General features: G+C 31.4%; 1 protein-coding gene across 3 annotated transcripts in view; it reads left to right on the top strand.

Moving 5' to 3' along the window:
• The window catches only part of LOC105248481, a 77,129-nt gene that overhangs the window by 17,184 nt on the left and 36,177 nt on the right, over window positions 1-23,768 (top strand). The window contains exons 1-3 of one of the 3 annotated variants that reach the window (XM_025415123.1): window positions 3,450-3,895; window positions 14,809-15,189; window positions 19,660-19,805. In XM_025415123.1, coding sequence (XP_025270908.1) covers window positions 19,661-19,805 — 145 coding nt within the window. In that variant the 5' untranslated portion in view covers window positions 3,450-3,895; window positions 14,809-15,189; window position 19,660. Of the gene's footprint in view, window positions 1-3,449; window positions 3,896-14,808; window positions 15,190-19,659; window positions 19,806-23,768 lie in introns of those variants that run through there. The other 2 variants (XM_025415124.1, XM_025415125.1) reach the window with 2 other exon arrangements.

Raw genomic sequence — 23,768 nt, forward strand, 5'->3', positions numbered from 1 at the left:
AATCTAAGGCTATAAAAATAGTATATGCAAAATTTGTATTTACCACGCCTGGTGATATGCACGGACGTGATTCGCGTGATAAATCATTTAAATATTCATTACGTAATATTAGTCACCTTGCTCCTTTATGGATTATTTCTATATACATATTAATCTATGAAAATTGCGACATCCTTCAGTATAAAAAATATATGCAATTTTAATTAATTTTAATATAATTTAATATATTATTCCGGTGATTTATATAAAACGAATACTTTTTAATTGCTTCTTGTGCAGATTTATAAATGATTTATGTTTATATAGTGCGAATAAATTGATAGCAGTCAGTTTTTCATTTTATCACAGTCAGTAAAATACGCTTTAAAAAATGTTGCATGCAGCAGATTAAATATGCATAGCAAAATAGAACAAATAAAATATTTGAATAAATAATGTAATATGTACTTGCACTACGCCAGTACTTTGAAAAATAAATTTACATTGATTATTATTTCAAAATGCGTTAGATATTTTATAAGATATTTTACCTCTCTCTCATACACACATACACACACACGTACACACACGAGCGCGCGCGCACCTCAATCTCGTTTCCGACATGCTCAGTCAAATTAATCTAAATACTCTTGATTTTAGGTAAATTGATAGCGAAGAGTGCGAAAATTGCGAACCAGAGGTCGAACGAGATATTTCAGTAAAATTTAATAGGATTGCGAGGTACGATAGTCTATTTTAAAGTGCTACAAATTCAGCGTGTCCTGCTTATTCCTTATGATATATCTTCTTATACAAAATAAATAATGTTTATAATTCATTCAATTGAATCATAACGTATTGAATATTACTCATCAATCTATTGCAAACAAATTACACTGTAATACGTGATTCAAGATTCAACGCAAACTGTTAATCAATCAAGTAGTTCAGACGGTTGGCTAGCATATTCTGTTTGCAGGCAAACCGATACCCCGCCAATACATCACGGTCCGCTTAAAGCATACGATCAATTATTCATGAAATTGTCAGCGGACGTCACGTCTTGTACGTCCCGAGATCATATTCCATTTGGAAATCGCACTTGAATTTGACTGAGAATCAATTGAGATGTTCGAAAACTATTGAAGTGATTTTAATACATTTTTCGGAACATTTTTCGTAAATGCAAATTACATTTCAATCTCAATTCTTTAGCGATTATACGAAACTTCCTGCATAATCTAATAAGAATTCATATTGAGAAAAATTCATTCATCCAAACAATATTTAATTTTAATTAATAATTAAACATACACATATTAGTGACTGTATATTTAAAGCTTAAAGGAGAATAATGTTGATTTTAATTGTTAATTTAATTAACATAAAATTTGATGTTTTTCGCAAACACTTTACCACGTGTCAATGCGTAATTCTTTGACGATGTGAAATAATTCAATATTATAAGTAATTATTGACAGAAAATATTTTTTTCGCACGTTCTGCCCGTCGATCTCGCTTACATTGGTTACAAGCTCATAAGTATTTCACGCGCTCGCAAACGCGACTAATTACAAACGCATTATTACCATCGCCGCTCTACAGGAGTGTAATTAATTAAATGCCCTCGACAGACGACCGGCCATAAGAATCCTACGACTGTTGCGAAACTGCCGTTAATAAATCTAGGCTAATTAGTTAAAGAAGATCTGAAGGCGAGTTACGTGCACCAACGTGTTTTATGCATCGTTCGAGCCAAGTTTACAAAGTACGGCTTCGACCTTGCAGCGAAAATGTCGACACACTCTCGGTCTAACACCTGCTAGCAATCGATTAACACATTATTCGCAATCTATATTTCCGTTTTTCCATAACCGCTCCCGCGCGCCTGTGTACATCTCTTTGAAACAAGAAGTAGTTATAAAAATAATCATAAATAAAAAATTAAATTAAAAATAAAAAAGTATAATATCAAGCAATCACATTAATATGGATAATTTAGATATTCCGGCATAATTGCAACACAAAGTATCTGTAAAAAATTTCTTTATTATTTAAAAAATTGCATTAATTAATTAATTAAATATTTAATTAATTAAAAATATATTTAATTTTATATCTTTTTTAGTAAATGCAATAAATAAAGTTTATTAAAATCAAGTAATAAAAAAATAGAAAAAAAACAAACTATAAAAAAATACACATTTAATAACTTAGTCATTATTTCATATCATCAAAAAAATTGCTTATGCAAACAAATTGTTCGTTTGATTCTCGATTCAAAATTACGAGCAAATTAGCGTGCATCTCGAGATAATCGTATAACGCATAAATATAATTCTTGTTCACCTAACGCGTCTTTTCCTTCTTAATCATGACCGTGAATCGTACTAGAAGTCCTCGTTTAAGCAATTAAGACAAGCTTAATGCGGAACTAGATCAAGATTCAGTTCGTTAGTGACAAGGTATTATAAAAAAGTACACCTGTACATTGCGTTGCAATAATTGAGCGAAGACTGCACATACACATACATAAAATTATGATCTTATCGAAAATAAAAATAAATCTGGTTTTTAAAAGTATTTAAACTGATGCTAACAAGATATAATTTATGCGAAAAATGTGTGTGTGTATTCTGCAATTTTCCTGCAAATTCCAGTAACTATCCACAAATGTCGCGGCTTTAAAACGTCATCAGCGTTCTGTTTGTTTCAACATGCATCTCATACGCATGTTGAAGATAGGAATTTTAAAATGTTTTACCATAATACGTAAATTATAAATAATACCTAGAAAAAGAGAGATACATATACATGCTTTTATAAATTAATTTGCCGCAAATTTTACCTGCTAACTTGGGAACAAAGTTAAAAAGTTATTCAATATTATAAATCTCATGTATTTTCTAATTACCAATCATTTAGTCCAGCTTTCATAGCTAAAGGTTGATTAAGTAAATTGGAATCATACCGACCCTCTCTAAGGTCGTTTGTCATTTTAAAAGTAATGATTTAATCAAATTTATAGCAGCATTATTACCGAGCTTGAAATGTCGAAAGGTCGATATATTTAATTAATTCTTTTAAGTAGCAATATCGCCGTATAACTTTGTTAGTGATGACTCTAGCGGCCGATGTAACGATCGATAATTAATCGCGTTCAACCTGATTCATATCTGCGCGAGTGTTCCACCGCGCGAGAAGAATCACGATCGCGATCGATCGTCCACGTGGTTCGATTCTCGCCACCATGCGCTCGCCGAACGACTTGCAAAACTCTGAGGGATGATCAGAAACGGGCGGGGGCGCAACAGTTGCGTGGGTGGATGCGCGTCTGATGAAGGAGGGAAGCGGGGCAGAGAGGGATGGTAGCGGGGACCGGAAGAGGGATGAAAGGCACACGTAGAAGGGGATTGGAACCCGGCGCCCGATGTGACGTGCCTCAGTATTCATCTAGCATTCACGTCGCAAGCAGCCCTATTAGTCGCGAAACTGCGCGAACGTAATCGCGTTTACCGAGAGGAATCTCACGCGTGAAAATCGAGTAACGCGAGATCGCGATCGGCTGCCGCGTTTTTAACACCTTTGCTTAAATCTCGATTTTTGCGAGGTTTCTTTTCGTTGCGTTATTTTAATTTGTCTGTTCGCATTAAAAAAATAACACTCGTCAAAGTGCAATCAATGGTGATCGGTGACAATAACGAAAATGCAGAGAGCCATCTCTGAATCAGTGCGTCGAGATACTTTCATATTGCGCGAACGTAGCGATTGCAATTTCGTATAAGAATATTGCGCGATACCACGTGGAGTTTTGTCCGCGATCTTCATTCGTTTGATACTACTTGGTTCTTCAATAGGATTCTTCAATTGTATGTTATGACAGAAAACTTTCGATTTCATTGCGCTTTCATCAATTGTAAGCTTTCCACTAACTTGTTAAAAGATATTAGATATAATTTAAATATTTTTTTTCATAATAATTATATACGATTACGTAATTGATGTAATTTACGTAATCATATCTCTCATAAAATCCACATGGTTTATTTTTCATCTTTAAAAAGCAGGAACAGTAAAGCAAGTTTGCTTGAAATTTACAAACATGTTATATGTGAAGCATTCCTTCATATTCGTCCTTGTATTTATCTTAACATATGATATTATCTAAAAAAAAGTCTTGATTTTCGAGGTTGGACAGTTTTTCTATTCGTGCTATAGATCAATATTAAATATTAACCTCGATCTTTTGTGTCAAACTATATCGTTTTTAGCTGACTACAAATCGCGCATATTTTCATGCTCAAAGTTCAGAGTTCAGAGTCAGTCGTGCGCGAGTAAATGGTACTCTTCATCGGAAAGAGTGAAACGATACGCGGGAATGATAAAAACCGGGGAAATATCGTACAGATCCACACAATATTTCTGTAGAATCACACAGCTGACGGTACTCCTACGCAACGTTCATGCAATAGAATGTAGATTGCGGAAATCGCGGATATCTGCGCGCGGGACGCGAAGTGCATAGGTAACATCTGTGGAAAAAACTGCAAAATTCCACTAACAAAAAATCTAAATTGATGTTGAGGTAAAGAATATCGAAACTTACAAATCTTTATTCTTCAGAAGAATATTTTCTTCGAAAAAATTATAAAAATCTTTAATATAAATTAGAACCTAATAAATACAAAATTTGCAATAAATTGATATTAATAAAAAACACAATAAATCATAGTAGAATAATAAACTATAAATTTATAATAGAATAATGAAAAGAATTGGAAGCATAGCAGATTATGCGATAAGGAAGCACGTGACAACACATACTGATGTTTGTTTTACAAATCGACTTTCTCCTTTGTTCCTTAATATATGTACTTTAATTATTTTTACGTGTGAACGCATATATATATTGTCATTTAAAGAGTTTCTAAATGAGAGCAATATTGCTATACAAATATTATCAATATTTCATCTCACAGCTTCCTTTAAAAGTTTCTCACATTATAAGTGTCAATCAAAATCACTGTCAATATTTTGAATCGCGATTTATTTTAAACTTAATGAGTACATGAGAATCATATATATTGATCGATTAATAATATTATATAATTTTTATATATATTATATCATATATTGACAATATTTATATCGATTATAATAGTAACAACATAAAACCTGTATTGTAACTGTCATTAACTGAACTTATTAACATCTTAGTACAATTATGTAGAGTCAAAAATATATATGCAAAGAATAATAAATTTTTGCAATAGCGCACACATCACGTACATTTCAGTATGCAAAATTTAATTTTGACAATTCATTGGCTGCAAATATTTGTATTTTGTGAAACAACATAGTTTTATTTAAATGTTGTTGAATATGAGTCATTTTACGAAATGAAAGAGGATCTAATTAATTAAAACAAGCAATTGCACTCTTGTGCGCACGAGACTGGGAAAAATTGAATTAAAAGTTTTAATATAGTAAACAAACTGTGTTTTATGAGCATATATTTGAGATTCGCATAAAAAATGGTTTTTGCGTGATACATAATTATATATGACATTTTTCTTAGAATACGTATATAAAGATTATATTAATTTTTAAAAATGTGAAATATTCCTCTTTAATCGTCGAAAAAACAGGATATTAACACTATTGCATAATTCGTAAACTAGCATGGGAGAGACAGATATCTATTAAATACGGACGAGAGTCACGCGCAAAAAAGGAAAATAAATCTGCCTCTCCTCGCGTCAGTCCGATGGCTGGCGAGGAAATAAAAAAAGTAATAAAATTATTTCATCAGTGGATTTAACTTTTCTCTGGTGCTAGATCCACGTGAATCAGACGAAGCGTTCTTAATTTGAACTTTGTTCCGAGAAGAGTAGCTCTCATCCCTCTATTTGTCGTGTAAAAAATTTTAAGAAGATCCTCGCAAAAAGGAGCATCTATGATATCGCTATTGTACCTTGATGATAAACAAGAAAGCTGGGAAACATCATATGCGTCCGCCAGCTGTTGCGTGTTTTCAAGCTCAAAAACATGACGCGCGTGTTTTACGGGTCTAGAGCGCGACATGTGCTTCGTTGCACGGTATTTCAATAACGGAGCATCGCTATACTATATAATACATTACGTCATAATACTCGGGAATCGTCCTCATCCGTTGCATCAGTCCAGTAAATTTTCTTATTTATATAATATACGAAAGAGGAATGATGTATTTAAGATTGAAAATATTGGTGATGAAAAAACATACACTGTTAAAAAATTTCTTATTATCAAATTTAAAATATTCTCATGGTTTCAAGAAAAGAACTTCTCCGATTTCTTTTTTGTTATTCTATCCTCTAATTTTGTAAAATGTTAAAATTGATAGTTAGGATTCGGCTCAAATAAAATAAAAATTAAATTAAAAATAAATCTAAAATATTAATTTGCTTGCATCTTGATTTTAATAGGAAACATATTTTTTACAAAGACTGATTGTATTGTTATTGTAGAAAATTACATCAAAGTATGCAGCGTATATACATATAAAGAGATGTATAAATAGTTTGTTGAATTTTATTGATTTCTTGTTACAATAACATATTAAAAAAGAGTATTATTCCGTTAGGAATAACATATTTATTAGATTATTAATTACATTGCAATGACGTGTAGAATACGTCGACAGTTATGTTTATTCGAGTGCAAAAATAATAAGATTTTCCATTCATGTTAATATTTTACATTGAAAAACGTCTATTCGAAAGTCGAACATGTCCAACGTAAATGAATTTTAATGAAAGGAGAAAGTTATTTGCACAAATATAAGTACAGTTTTACAGCAATGCGCTCATTTAAAGAGTCGAGAAAATAGCGTTTCACTTCTACCGTAATTTGATTAATGAACCGAGAAAATGGATTAATTTTCACGGTAATAACGACCTCGAATGCGTCTCTTGCAGCTGCACAAATGACTTCACGCAAATTCGACGCGATATCCAAGCAGTTACTTTCGCGATAGAAATATATTTCGAATTCAAAGAACCGATAGAATTTACGCTAATTTAAAGACCAGATAGGACATAGATTGCACGGTAAATGATGTGTAAAGAGAGTAGATAGAAAACGTTGTAATATACGACATTTAGGTTTTGCGATCAACGCAAAAATAAGACAAAAATAGGACGAATAGCGGTGACCGATAATACTCGACGAAAGGATCTTGCTCGGTGCCTCTCCCGGTATTTTTCCTACTATTTTTGAGGGAATTCGCCGGTAAGGGAATGTATCGAACAGGAGAAGAGACGCAGGGGAAGTTCGGGATGGTTTATGCCGCTACTACCGAGTAGCTGCGACAGATATAGACCGCGAGATAAACGATGTATTACCAGTATAAAGTAACATCCTCGACGTGCGGCGACAGCTATGCCTGTCAGTGTGATGTACCATTGCACTCCTATCTTTCCCATAGCCTCTTTTCTTGATCCAATTCAACGAATCTATGGAGCACGTGCATAACATGAGTTATGCGTCAATGCTTGCACGCGAAATATACCGAGAGAATAATATAAAGATATAAACATTTTAAAAGAGGAGAATATTTTGAAAAGAGATATGAAGAAGAGAGCCTGTTACAATTTTGTTAGCAAATTTTCCAAGAATTGCAATTAAATGTAACAATTATATGTAATAAATTTAATAATAATTTGAGTACATATTTTAATGAAAAAAATATTTAAAAATTTCTTTCTTTTTATTAAAATAATATATATAATATAAGATATAAATTCACATACACATTCATATATAATAAAATATAAATCTTTTATCATGTTACATGAATTGAAATATAAAAATGATATGTACTTTTATTGTCAATCAAATTGTTTGAAACATTTTCAGAGTCAATGTCTCATTAATTGCAATGATATATTGAATGTAAACGTAAATATGTTTGGCCTTAGATTACAGATGTAGACAAGCTTTTGCTATTTACTATAGCGATTTATTAAATATATTGAATTTTATAGTGCTTTGTACAATCATTACAGCAAATATCGAGATTCGATATTATAGATTTTGTAAGCGTCAGACTCTCCATTGGCCTAATTAGATAATGATGCGCGTCACATGCGAAAAGATGTATGTACATTCGTGCGATGATACGCAATCAATTTCGATTTCGATTGAATCGTTAAACAAATGATTTGATTTCAATATAATTCAATTGCCTTTTCTTCCATTTGAAACTTCAACACGTTTGCATTTGTAAAGGATTTTAGGAGGAGCGTAATTTAAATTTATTTCGATGTTGCGGGCGATTTTCAGTTTAACTTTTCGCGAGAAGGAATTATGCTTGACAGCATTTTTGGAATAAACCGACAGACGGATGTCAAGTGGCATGAGAAGTTTTCGCATGAAACGAATGAATCTTCGCAGCGCGATTAAATAGAACGTATATGGACGATGATCTTGAGCGAAGGTGGGCGGTCGAGTTGCAGAAACGAAAGCAGAAAAAGTGGCTGACGCGCGCGATACGCGGATGCGATTAAACGAACCGCAACGTCATAATTTCCAGCGGTGAATCGCGATAATTTTATTTCATGAGAATTAAAGATAGCGCAAAATCTACAAAGTAGATCGACCTCGCGCGAGAAATTATGTCGTATGCATTTGAGCCGGATGCTGAACGGAACGGCCGTTCCGTAAATCGCCAAACCGAGAAGCAGCTCGAAATTCCTTATCGAATTTCCAGTACATTATTCTTCATGGAAAATTACAAATCGCATAATGGGAATGTGATTCATATTAACGGATAGAATTGGAATGGCAGAAATTATTAACAGCATTGATAATTTCGTGTGAACACGAAATATACAGGTACAGCGATATCATGATACAAATATACGAGCCAATATATATTTGAACAATATATGTTTTTGATACGTATGAAAAAGCAGACTTTTTTTATTAAAATATTCTTTTATACATGTATATTGTCCATATTCAAATTTTAAATTAAATCAAAGGTAATTGATCATCATCTCTCTCTTTCTTTCTCTCTTGTACTAAATTGAACTATTTCGAATTTTTTTATGCTTTTCGCAGAATATAAATCTGTACGATTCGATCTTTTATTTCATTTGTTAGAGTAATGGCATCAAATGGATCTCCTATCTAAGCGCAATATATTTAAAATTATTTTTGTTTTTCACCCGAGCATTGAACTAGCGACAAATCTTGTTTTACGTGAGATTATTTCTCTTTATTTTCCATTACACGACTCTCAATAATGTTCTCGTTCTCACTTTATTTTATTCGGATAATTAATTCCGCGATAATAAATTCTGTAATAAATTATATTTTCCTTCTGACGTATGCTTTCCATCGTGTCGCACAATAATAATATCTTTTCTCTATATTACTCTTAAAATCTTTTATCAACGTCATCGGTTTCTCGCAGCTTCCAACATAACCGCAAATTGGATTTTTTGCTGGCATGGAATTCATTCACGCGTGATCAATTAACAAAGAAAAAACTACCACAGATATTCGATAGACTAAATTCAACTCTATTCAATCTTATCATAGATAAAATCATAAAAAATATCATATAAAATCTAAAAGCATCAAATCGTCTAGACAATCATATGAACATATTATGCTATGCTTATTACGGAATCAGAAAATGATTGTACAAAGATCATTATAAACATTTCATCAAATATTAAGAAGGTACAACATATTTATCTTTAAAGAAGTAAAAACATTAGCAATATTTGCAAAATGAACTAGATTGTGTAAAATTGATAAGATAACGCACACAAAAGACAATAGAATAAGAACATAGAAAGAATGACTGAAAAAAGATTAGCGAGATTAATAAGATACAACAAACTTACGGGAAAAAACTACCAAAAAGATCGACTAAATATCGGAGAGAGAATTGGCAATCAACAAGAATAGCAATAGTTAATTATCAAATATGTAAGTTACACTTAATAAGAAAGGGAGAAGGAGAAATGAAATTAATTTCCTCGATCCATTCATAAACTTTCCTTTATAATAAAAATGTCCCATTTGTTCTTTCGAAATACATTTTTTAGAATATTCAATTTTAATTATCAAAAAACCTATCTACTCAAAAAAATGAAAAATAAGAGTCTGTCGGAAACAATATTTTTCAGATGACATTTCTATGTATTATGTATAGTTGCAATTCGTTAGAGAGGGACTGGGAGAATAAAGTCTCGCATTGCATGCGGAATTAAAAGCTAAAAAAAGAAAGAATAAAGATCAAATGTGCAAATTGCGCGAAGAAGCGCAACAGCATGCATAACTGGAGCATTTTGCAAAGAAAGAAAGAGAGAGAAAGAGAGATGAGCTTTTCGAATAGAAATTAATCGATTGTGCAGGTGAAAGTTTCACTTCGTAAACAATGTCTATTTGTTTGTTTTTATATTCATGATCGTTTGCAAAATATTATAGAAATTTTTCTTATCTCGTTCTCTTCTATTTTTGATTTCTCATTCATATTTAATACAAAGGGAAGGGGAAAGAAAAATAGATATTACCGTTGTTGATAGGAGATAAAAAAACATGTCGGCATTTTTGCTGAACTAAATAAATCTTTATCGGAAAAGATGAAAGGAGGTGTCGTGTTTTTCGGGAATGATCGTACAAAGCGGACAAGAGTTTAGGGGAATTTGGATGAATCGATTCTTCGAGCCGATCGATCAGGCTCTGCGGAAATAATGTGATTTATAGAAGAATCTTTTACGAGAATATTATCACGGAATTTCACTTCCGGAAAAATAATTTTTAAACAAAATTAATATTTCTATTTATTTAGCTTCCGTTAATTTGCAGGAATGTACTGCATCATAGTGGAATTAAATTATGCGAAAAAATGTTTGCGATAATTTTTTTGATCAGAATTAATAAAAATGACAAAATCGTTATCGTTTCAATTTTCATTTGTTATATCAACAATTAAAAAGATCTGAATATAATTTTAAAGATTCCAAAAGATTTTAATTAGAATCATATTTTCGAGACGCAAATATTATTAAATGAGTTTTCATATATTTTTGAAATAGAATAATTGTATTATTTCGAACAAGATTAAATTTTATTAGCAAACTTTTAATAATTTTTAACAAAGGCAGATTTACACGAAAAAAAATTATCACTGTGTACGAAAGTGAACAATTATTATGCTCTTGAAGAAGATATATCGTTGAAAAGTAAATATCGTAGCCGCATTGCTTCTATCAATCTCTCTGTGAGAATTTTCTTCTTTTAGAGAGAATAACTTCGCAAATAAGATAAGAAGAGAATAAAAAGGATTTATATAGAATGAAAGAAAGAATGTTTATTTTGCGGCTACGATTTTATCTTTTGATTTTTGTATACACGATCATATTTTATTACGATATTTTATCACGATAAATTTATTTTATAAAAGTTAATTAAAATTAATTTGAAAAAAATATCATTATTATTTTATTTCTAGAGATAAACAAAAATGATAACTTTCTGTAACTCTTAATCATTTGTAGATTTTTTTAGGAAACGTTACATTTAAAAAAAAATTGTTTTTACTTTTTCACATTTCTCTTAGTTTAATAATTTCAACAATAAATTGTAGCCAAGCTAAAAGAATATAGAAAAATAATGTAAAACGAAGAAATGTAATTTTCTCTTAAAGTGTGAAGATATGTACATTAGTCAAATAAAGATAATAGTCTTAAGCTTTAAGTAATAGTTGAATTTTTGATTTTTATTAAAATCAAATGAAATCTTTGCATCAGATTGAATATAATCATGAATGTAATGTAATAAAAGAGAAGCGAAAATAATTTATTTATTGAAGTTTTATTAAACGCGAGCGATTTTTGATAGTAATGAGGTATGTCGACTAATGAAGATCTTTCGCATTTTATTAATAATATCTCGAAATTAATTTGAAGCGTTATTGAGTTATTACTTTTTTATTCTCTATAAAAGATTTTACATTGTTTAAAAAAAACTAAGACATGAATCAAACAAATATGATTAGAATAATAAAAAAATCTTTTTAAATATATAAGCTTTCTAATAAATCCATTTTTATACATTTTAAAGTATAATAAATTTGTACAAATATTTATGACGTATGTGAAAATCCGCGAAAAAATTAGACTCGATACAAAAAATTCGAGTCGTTTCATTATTTTAATTCTATCTTTATTCACTACATCCATACGAATATAATTAGGAATTATAAGCACAAACTTTATACATCTATTTCTCAAAACATTTCAAAAAATACACATTTATTTTAGCAAGTATTTCTAATCCATGATAATTTCTCGTTAGAGAGAGATAACGAATATGACAAAAAAATTGCCGAAAGCACAAGATCGAGATATTTTACGATTCTCGCGTTTCCGTAATCAATGATTCACGAATTTTCCTGAATATTCCGAAGAACGGATGGACGATTGATGCAAGGATGAGGGTCGCCTTTTGGGCGCATCGGGCTGCACGGAAATTATGTCATCCCGTAAATTTCCGCCGGTAGTCGGCGCATCGGCGAGACCCATTGAATGGGCCCGGCGGATACTGGAAAATTTGCGTAACTGGAAAATCACTCGACCGCATGTAGACATGTCGATGCAGGCAATCCTTTGTTCACGATTGGTCACTCGACGGAGTCGATTGGGGGAAAAAAACGAGAGATTAAACTCAAAACTCCGAATTTTTTCGATATCGTAATTCTGTCGTGAACCACGTGGAAATCTAGCATAAAGAAGATGGATTGAAAAATATATTTTATTATTAAATACGAATCTCTCTGGCTTTATAAATTATGCATTAATTTCTCTTCGTGAATGCAAATAATACAATTTTGCTCATTTTATGTCGCAATTTAAATCTTGTGGAGCGTTATACACGATCTATATTTTCCAAGTCAAATAATTCTCAATACAATGTGGAACATACTTTAGCTCAAAACTGCAACTAATTGTTAATCGATCTGTTCATTGTCTTCTGTTCTTAAAGCGCCTCTCTTTCCGCCGTATTGTTAGCGTTTTCAACCAATTACTCGTGGCTATTGTGCCAAAAAAAGATCGAGTAAAGAGCTTCTCACTTCATCAGACTTATATCAACTGAACGAGCTGAATAAACCCTTGAGCTGTTTTTAACTTATCGTCTTTTTCACGAAATCCTAGTGGCAATTATCTCGAAATAGAGCGTACGGAGAAGTATATAATCAATAAAATCGAAATGTCACCAATGCCATATATTTATCAGATTATAAAGATCATTAATTCTCGTTCATTGGAAAAAAATTCAATTGATAGAATTGTCGAAGTGAGACTCTTATGGAGAAGAAAACAATTTAAAAAATATAAATCATCAATTTTAAATTGAAGACACATTATCACGATATCGAATATTCAAGATTACTTATTCATAAAGGAAAGTTTCCGAGAGCAGTTTATAACGAATTAGATGAATATTACAATTGCGCGGATATTTCCATTATCGGACGAATCGCATAAAATATCGGACGAGTTTGGTAGAATAAAGCTAATCGTACGCGGATTATACGTAAGTTAAAGGGATTAATGATAATTTTATACATTGAAATGATGCGAGTCGCTATTCGAACAGCGAAATTCGTTTAGATAAATGAAATCGATAATGAGACTAATTATTTCCTCGTTTATGTCGGCGCGAAAGTATCCATAATTAATATAGTTACGTGCATTTCTACGATATGGCGATAATAATACGTGCGACTCGCCGATTCCGACGCGACTGGCTTTGATAACTTTTGATAATAATTCGTGGGAAATCCAATTACCTCGTTGCCGTCGGCGCACTCTCATCGTCAATAGTCGCAAAATTGCAAGGCGAGTTAGTTTGGAAAAGGATCGAGTTCTATTGTAAAAAAAACAAAAACTGTCCCATTACTTTCATTCTCGTTTACAGTGTTCCACCAACGTATACTTTTGATTGCTCACTAATTGCTTTCTACCGTGTATTAATAAAAACTTTATTGCATTCGAAGCGTTTCGCTCCAAATTTACCAGGACGAATATTAACACCGATGTAATCTAATGAAATGAAGAATACTTCTCAATGTTACATTTGTTCCACGAAATTTTTTTCAGGATTAATTTTTTTTTAAATTGATATACAAATAATAAATTTTTCTGTATCCTACAAAGTTGTAAAACAATTAAAAGAAATATACAGGGTGATTCATTTTAATCTTAACAGGCAAATATTTTGAAAAATATCCGAGATACGAAAAATGTTTCAGACAAAAATTATATGGTTAATTTGCAATTAACAATTATATATTTTTTTCGAAACAACTATGTGTTTTCTTTACACCGATTAATTCCTCTCATTATTTTGTACATAAAAGTATTAAGGTAAGATAATCGAAAGATGAATATTTTACAAGATATTTTACGGTTTATGTAAAATTAAGAAATACGATTTCAAGCCTCGGAGAATACTTAATGAAAACTAACTTAATTATAGTTTTTTGGAAAGCTCTCGCGATGAGCTACAAGAATATGTAAAAACATATAGGGTGTCCCATTTAAAAAGTTGGACGTGATCTTCAGGTGACTCTTCAAACTAATGGCACCATTTTATGTCTCCTTTAAAACCATATAATTTTGTCTGAAACATTTTTTCGTATCTCGCATATTTTTCAAAATATTTGCCTGTTAAGATTAAAATGAATCATCGTCTATAACAATTATATAACATATATAACAACTTGTATAAATGTTTACGGAAAATTGGCGATTGCTACGTTCGCAGTTAAGTGGAACCGTTTTAATCCACGTTAAACATCGAGCGTCGAAGACTCGCGAGAAGTCTCGAGCAAATTAAGAAGTCCGGAGGCACGTGATGGAATAAGCAGGGAGAAAGAGAGAGGAAGGGTAGTGATAGCAGGCGAGTTGATCGGTGCGTGGGTGCACGCGTGTAATGGTGGAGCGAGTTGCACGCGCACGATGCAGCTGATGACCTTGAACTCCCTGCTGATGTTCGATCTCGTGTTCCTGTTTTTCCTGTTTCTCGTCGGGGTCTCCTGTCTCGTATACTATCTGCCGGGTACTCGAGCGCATGCTTTCGCGCCACATGAGATCATCACGGCGCGGACGCCGCCGCGCTATGATACGCCGATCGACAATGTGTAAGGTGAGTATGGAAGGCTGCGAAACGCGCGACTGCATGCCAGCTGATTATCCGCGAGATATCCTGTCATGTTGCGATATCGACTGGCTGGGCCTCTCGACGCGATTCATGAATAATCGATGAACCGTTCCATATCCGAAAATCAATTTCCAAACTGTATTGCACAAAACTGCGTTACACAAAAGTATCATATATCTCGACCGAATTGTCTCATTGACGTTTTCGATTTGAAAACGCTAAAGTCACATGCGCGCACAATGCTTATCCGATTACGAGCGCGAATGGAACTTTCCGCGCGTTGGACATCGTACAGTTTAATTGGCATCCTGATTAAATCATGCGGAATCGCAGCGGCTCCCGCTTGTCAATGTTAACCGATTGTCCGTTAATTAAAGCCCTGCTTTCGCGATTACTCGTAACGAGTGTATTCATTTATACGCGTATTTTCCTTGTCTTCTATAATGTCTCTGTACCGGAGAAATACCAGATTTAACGATTTAGAAATAACGCAATAGTAACGAAAATTAATAATGCTGCTCAGTGAAACGTTACGACAAATGGAATATTCAATGCACATCTGATTAGCTAAAAGCGATTATCGGAACCCGGATAAAATATCGAATCTGTCAAAAGCACCCAAGGTTGCCTCTTTATACTGACCGAATTCGGATATTGCATAATTCTATGCTCATGTTCTGCTTTGGGCATTGCATAAAAGGAGACCAAGTTGCACGAGTGGTTGCACGTTTACCCATTATATTTTGAGAATACTAATATATGCATAGAACGCGATCAAATCTGGTATAAGTTACATTCGAAGCTTGGTTGAAAAATCTATTATATCTAAAATCTCATCGTATATCTAAAATTGTACCTATAACGTTAATAATTACAAATCGTATATTATAAAAATAAAAAAATAAGAAAAATTACTTTAAAAAAATTATAAACTTTATAAAATTAAGAAAATCTAGAATTACATCAGTGATAAATTTAATAAATATATGTGACAACCAAAATATAAATATTAATAAAATATATGAAAAACAAACATGCATTTTTATAGAATAAATTATCTAGTTAAGAATTAGCTAATCTTTTCGATCTTGCGTTGTTTGTTTGTTTGTTTGCTACGTAACAATGAAGAGTTTAACGCCATTATCTGAATTGGCTCGTTAATTTTCCTCGACGTTCTCCTTTATCGCTAGTTGATTTCGCGGAAAACCGGCGCCCAGCTTCGCAAAACAGAATATTTGTCGCGGAAAATTAATATTTCAGCGAAGTTTCTTTTCAGTACTTGCCGAGAAAAATCAGACTTAATACACAGTGTACAAGGAAGAACAAACAATAATATTAAAGAAAGCCAAAAGTTTCAAATTGGATAATGCACTAAGTTTTCAGCGAGTGTCGATAAGGATAAAATAAGAGTAAAAAGAAGCGCGTGATGTGTAATTCTCTATAATAAAAAAATATATTTGAATTTTCTTTTTTTATTATATTACTTATTTGTCTGTTAATGTTGGAATAATTCAATTACGTCAGAATACTGTAAATAGTAAGATCTCATTATAAAATGATTTTTTAAGCTGATATAAATTCGTACTCTAAAAAAATTAGAGAATAAAAGGAACTAAATAAAGAATTCGAAAAAATTAAAGATATCATACATATAAAAATGGCATTATTGTTGATAATATAATATTGAGTAAAAAAATGACTAATAAGTAAAAGAAAATTAATTAATATTACCCCAGACAAACGACAATATTCGCAATAAATTTTACTGTCACAATCTGCTGTTTTAAACTCCAGGATGTACGAACTGGAATATCCATCATCGAACAAATCAATATATTTTACGACGGTTCATTGATTCGAAACAATTTGAAAATAATATACGATAGATACGTGTAAGTGTCATCAGATGAAACAAATCACAATCGAAATAGACCTGAATCAAGTTATTACATGTTGTAAATAATTGCGATTATAATTGCATCATGCGTTGTCTTAATTACTGCTTAATTACTACAGGGAAGTTACACCTGGAGGATTGCGTTTAATTTATAACTTTGTTAACGGAACCGCTTGTAAATAGTGCGAATGCGTGAACGCTAAATGAGAAATTTCTGCGATAACTTCGTAATACATGTCGGTGAAGCGAACGATCGCACCTGATCGAATAAAGTTGGACGGGCTGTAAATTGACAGCCGTCCTGTTATGGAACTAATCACAATTAGAGTCATAGCAATAGTCATATATCCATTGAACAAATTGCAAAAAATGTCACACAATCTATCTAATAAAAATTTGCAAAAAAATGATAAAACGAGCGTGCGATTTGTTACTTCAAAAAGTTATTAAGTGTATAAGTTATTAAAAAGTTATTAAGTGTATAAGTAAGTTTTCTACTATTTTTTATAAAATTTAATTCAGACTTTTTATTAATCCGGAATCTATAACTTACTTGATAGATGGAAGAAAATGATGAAAAATGGTGGGAATTACTGATTGAATTATACATGTATAATTTATTAATAAACATTGAATTTTTTTTAAAAAATAGCGGAAATTTACTTATCCATCCAATATTTTCTCCACATTATATAGAGTATTTTATTGACAGAGTTTGCAGTTTCAATTATTTTCCTTATTAACTAGTTTGTTCGCAAAGTTCAATATCGAGTACAACATCGAACGAAGTTACTGCAGAATAGTATTGCCTTCTCTGCGCGAGAAAACGAAGAAGCGCATTTTCATTCAAGCGGAAATTTCGCGACCATGATCACCGCATAATAGAAAGGACAATCGCAGCTGGCTAAGTTAGAAGTGCGAGAAAGTGCAGAAGAGCGAAACGCCCACAAGACTATATATATATATATATCAAAACACTGAGCTATCTCTGAAGTCTATTCTTGCGGGAAACTCAATAATCTGAAACTTGCATGCACGTGCTGACCGTCTATCGAACTTCTCGATATACTAAGTAAACGTTTTGTATTAGGAAAAGTAATCTTCCAATGAGAAATTTTGAAGTAGATATTTTTATCAATTTAGCGATAATAATTATAATAGTAATAATAATAAATTCTTTATGAAAAAATAGATATATTCCAAAGTTTCAGAGTTTTTATATCATTTTCACATAAAATTTAAATAATAATGTTTTAATGTTAAATTTGAATGTTAAATAATAATGATCGCGCTTATTTTTCATGTAAAATAACTCAAATAACAATTAAATTTTTATAATTTTAATAATTAAATTTTGCAATCTGCAAACACGACCAACGCGTTGCACAAACATGTACAAGCTACTAAAGCTTTTTTCTCATAACACGAACAGAAAATTAGCGGGAAACGAAGGGCAGATAACGATAGCCCGCATTACTTTGCTTGAAAGAGCAGTCGCGAAGGAGAACATCGCTGAAAATGGAGTTGACGGCTATTGTTTTCTCTGACGACGGTATATCTGTTGATTGTTCTTCGGGATGTGCATATGACGTCGAGATTCGCGGCAGCTAGGTTTGTATGCAGACAGACACAAAGAAGAATCACACGGTCGCATCATCGACATCAGCGACTTTCGACTTAAAAATAAATTTACGGAAAATTGTGGAATTTTCACCTTCGATCGATAAACTTGCACATATCTTAATTTTTCTTCTTAGCCTCTAAAAAATATTCTATAAATATTTAGTTGTCCATTTTGAAAGCATTATTTATGAAACTATTTAAATTTTATATATCCTACTTTCACGAAGCTACATCAAACTTTTTTATATACAACATTTTGATAATAATTTTTCTAAATAATTTTTGAGAAAGGAAAGTGTCATTTAAAAAAAAATATAATGTAAAATAATATATTAATAAATTAGAAGAATATATTTTTTATTTAATTCAACAAACCAATCTTGCCAAAATCATATTTACGTCAATTTGGGATGGAAAAAAAATATTAAACATAAATATTATTCTCTTTTTGATAAAAGTGTATCATGTATACTAATAAATCTTTTATTGCAATCAAGATTTTTTCATACTACTTTATATGATGTATAATGCTGTTGGAAAATGAAAGAATGTAACATTTATAAAATAATTGAAATATGGTGACATATAACAGACTAACAAAGGTGCTAATATAAACGAGACTGAGCAAGCAACAAGCCCGATACCTTCAATATGTACGCCCTGGCTTGTTTGCTTATTTGTTTATTCGAGACACAGGCTACGAAATACAATGCTGCCGTTTCGTCACTCCTGCTATGTTCATCCTGTAAGGCAAAGTAACACAAGACCCAGTATCGAAATTTTTGCCCAACAATCTCGCTTGATATTTTTAATTCGTATTGTTACAAAATTTATTATAAGACTGCCCAAGAAATATTCATGTGATTAATTAATTTCCATATAAATTTGAATTATTAATTATGAAGTACTATGTTAACACATTGTTTCATTCACAGAATGCCAACGGACGTGATCGAAGTCCCAGGACTCGCGGTGGTAGCAGGGGATGTTCTTACCCTGCGAGGCACAGGACTCGCTGCTGCAGAAACATGGGCTCTCCTTTGCCAGGCTGCCCAGGCCCTCCAGGATCTCTTCCTTTCAAGTAAGTCGAAAATATATAATTGCATGCTTTGATATGTATAATTCAAAAAAGAAAAATACTTTTTCATTAGTTTATCACTAGTTGCTTTAGTTAAGGAGCACATTATAATTTGTATTATTATATCTGTAATGCTCCATTTAATCCAATAAAAATCGCAGTTATATGAAAAAAAATTAAAAATGAAATTTGAAATTCACATATTATATGAGAGAGATATACTCACGTGCAAACGTATGAACGCATGCAACACAAAACGCAATCAATTATTGTGTTTTTCTCAACCGTTTGTATTAATTTAGTAAAGTTATATTATTAATTCACACGCACATGCATGAAAATATATAATTATATCAATATATCAATAACATATAATTATATCAATTGAATGGAAATGAGCAAAAATAGTTAAACAAGCAAAATCAGTGCTCATTATTAAGATATTTAATTATATCTTGGATTTTGTTTTTAATATTAAATTTTTAAATACTTAAGAAATATAAACTCACACAAAAATGTTAAAAAAGATCGCTTCAAATATTGATCCAAATATTACATTTTATAGGATATGAAGTAAATATTTTTGAGTGAGCACGATAAAAACATGACACTAAAATGTAAATCTTATAGAAATATAAAATCACACGAAATTAATTTTTAAAATGATAATATTAATAATAATTATATCAGAGTAATATTTATCACTTATGTTATTGTAATAATATTATCAACGTCTAACTTTTATCATTTTTAATAAATGATGATTAAAATAAATTACACAGAGAGCGAATAATGATGATAAAAAAAGATTTAATTGGATGAATCTTCTAAATTTTCTCTTTCGGAGAAAAAGAGATCCCTGCCTAACTTCCTCGATGCATCATCAATCACGTAACTCCGTCGAGGATTTTTGGCGCCAGAGGGTAGATGAGATGGACAGATATGATTTTTATAGCGCACACTGTCACACGAAAGGCATTTTTTTTGGCACCACCAACGGTCATCGATGCGTGAAATAAAACAGATATAAAAGAAAATATCATAAGAAGACTGCTTCGTCAGAGTATAACATTGTTTTACCCTACGGCCTTGAGGATACCCTAAACGGGAAAAAGTAATAATGCAGGAAGAGATTCGGAGATGTAATCGAGCATTATCCATAATATATTTGACGACGTTGACAAAATGTTTAAGAGGATATCAATGTATTTAGCAGAAACATTGTCGTGTATAATAGTTCGTATAATTTTTAGTTTACGCGTGAGAAACATTTTCCTTTATCGCTACCATAACAGTGAAAAATGTAGTATATTTTTATCGAAATAATATTGCAAGTAATATTATGAAATGATTATATTATCTTTTTACGATACAATATACTTTCTATTACATTAGTAAAACAACTTGAAAATCTATTCTTATGGAGTTTGGAATTTATATATAAATTCTACAATTTATATAATAATTCCAATAACAGTTATATTTTAATATTAAATTTGTACTTAATCTCTTTAAATGATAAAAGTACCATAATTCCGTAATATGTACATATTTGTAGTATATTGCTATATTTTTTATTTATAATAGATTTAATTAAAAAATTAATAATAGTTTAATTGGAAAGTTATTAGTAATTTATTAACTAATTTAATGATACTGTTGTGTATGTAAAATTTTAATATTGTTTTATTTGATTTTATTTTGTTTTTAGTACCTTTTTGCACAGATTTTATTGGCGATTTTTTCGACAAGACGATATGCGCACATGCGCGCGCGCGCGCGCGCACACACACACACACACACACACACACACACACACACACATTGGCTACAATAAACTTGGGGGAGGAGGGGATAGCAGTAGTCATATCTGAAATATTTTAAACCATGCCATATGGAAGTTCGACCAATATTTCCTGCAAAGCTAGGGATTGCGGATGGATCATTCTTGGACTTTATGCTTTCGAGAGCAGAAGAAACCACAGAAAAAAATTCCACGTAATGGATATCTTTTGATATGAAAAGGAAATGAATAGCATGCAGTGTGTATAAATGAATAGTATGCAATGTATGTGTGAGACGATTGCATTTTGTGTGTACCTTAAATATTAGACATTAAAGAAAAAATAAATTATTTTTTGAAAAAATTAGGAAGATTTCCTTTAAAAAATATAAATGTATATATATTAAGATAATATTTATTATTATTATAGATTCTCGCATATAATAAAAAAGAGAACTCAAAGTAGTTGCAGAATTGAAAAATGGAATTATATATTAAAAATTAAATATTAGAAAAATGGAATAAGTGGGCTTATAAATTTTTTTGGAAATTATACATATAACTATAACAATTATAATAGTAATAATACTAATGATTGCTAATAATAATAATTATTATTATTATTATTGTTTATTGCAAAAAATGTAATATAAAGTCAATATTCAATAATTATAAAGTTGGAATATGATTTTTTCCATTTATAAACTCATATATTTAATTAAATATAATATATATAAATATATTTATATATATAATATATATAAATATAATATATATAATATATTGTCTGATTTCAAACATATAATTATATTTTATCATGCACGCGTGCAATTAATAATGTGACTTTATTAAATATAAACGGTCAAAAAAATGTAATAATTGAATGCGTTTTATTGCGTGCATTCATATATTCGTATGTAAATATACGTGCGATATATGAATTTTTAGTTTTTTTATCACGCAATTTTTATTCAATTAATATTCAGTGAAATATTTTTATAGGCGTGCTATTATTATAATAATAATGTGCTTATTAACTAAGCTCATCGTGCGCCCACGTTTTTGCGTACTGGACGAATTCACGATGTATTCGGCGCCGATATCGCACATCCCTGTCAATTGATATGTTCCCCGTAGCGATGAGTAAATTTATCATCGCGGGAGATTAACTTTCGAAGTATACATCATCGCGAAAATTGCGCTGCTGCGAGCGAAATAAAGATCACTCCAAATATTGATCTAAATATTATATTTTATATGAAATATTATATTTTATATGAAATAAATATTTTTTATATTTTAAGTGAGCACGGTAAAAACATGACACAAAAATACAATTCTAGGGACAATCTGCGATCTGTTTGTCTCTATATAAATGTGGTACGACAGGTATGTGGTATGGGAAACAGCAAACGGAATTCGAAGTGGAACATTACGGATGATGCATTCCAAAGAGAATCGATAAAGCATTAAATCTGAAGAGGACAAAGGCCGAGAGGCCGAGCGTTATTAAATTGCACGTATCGTGGCGACTACGCTGCCCTTCGCCCTGACCAAGTCAAATGTCGAACGTGAAGTACTCAATAATCACAAGTCATCGAGAGGCGTCAAAGCAACGCTAATCGATTAATTGACGACGCTATCGTAACATTACTCGCATCACCGAGCAAAGCTTATCACAGCAGTTCATTTATGCGTGTAATTATCCCCTGGATTAAATGACCTTTTTTATTATATACAGATATTATATATTATATATTTTATTAAATATATATTTTATAATATTATTTTTAATAAAAGATGTATAAAAATATATCAAATTTTAATCTCTCTCTCTACGTTTAAACATAATAAGTCATAAAATACCTTCAAGACTCAGAATCTTAAGAAGAGATCTAGCGTCTTTTTCGACGCGACTTCTTAGAAGCTCGTGAATCTCAAAAGAATTATCTCTCTCAGCAGACTCTGAAGATTCGTCGATGGCATACATGTCAAAGCCTGTGCTATTTAATAGCAAATCGCAAAAAGAAAATCTTCTTAAAAATCTTGAAAATAACATGGCTTGGTATGCATCTCCTCTTGACAAGAGGCTGCTTCAATCTAACAGTTACTCGATACCTTCTATGCTTCATCGAAACATCGTGTATTCATATCGCCAATACATATAATCGAAGGGATAAAGA

This window comes from Camponotus floridanus, unplaced genomic scaffold (genome assembly GCF_003227725.1).
Source record: "Camponotus floridanus strain SB8 unplaced genomic scaffold, Cflo_v7.5 scaffold98, whole genome shotgun sequence".
Classification (NCBI taxonomy): Eukaryota; Metazoa; Arthropoda; class Insecta; order Hymenoptera; family Formicidae; genus Camponotus; species Camponotus floridanus.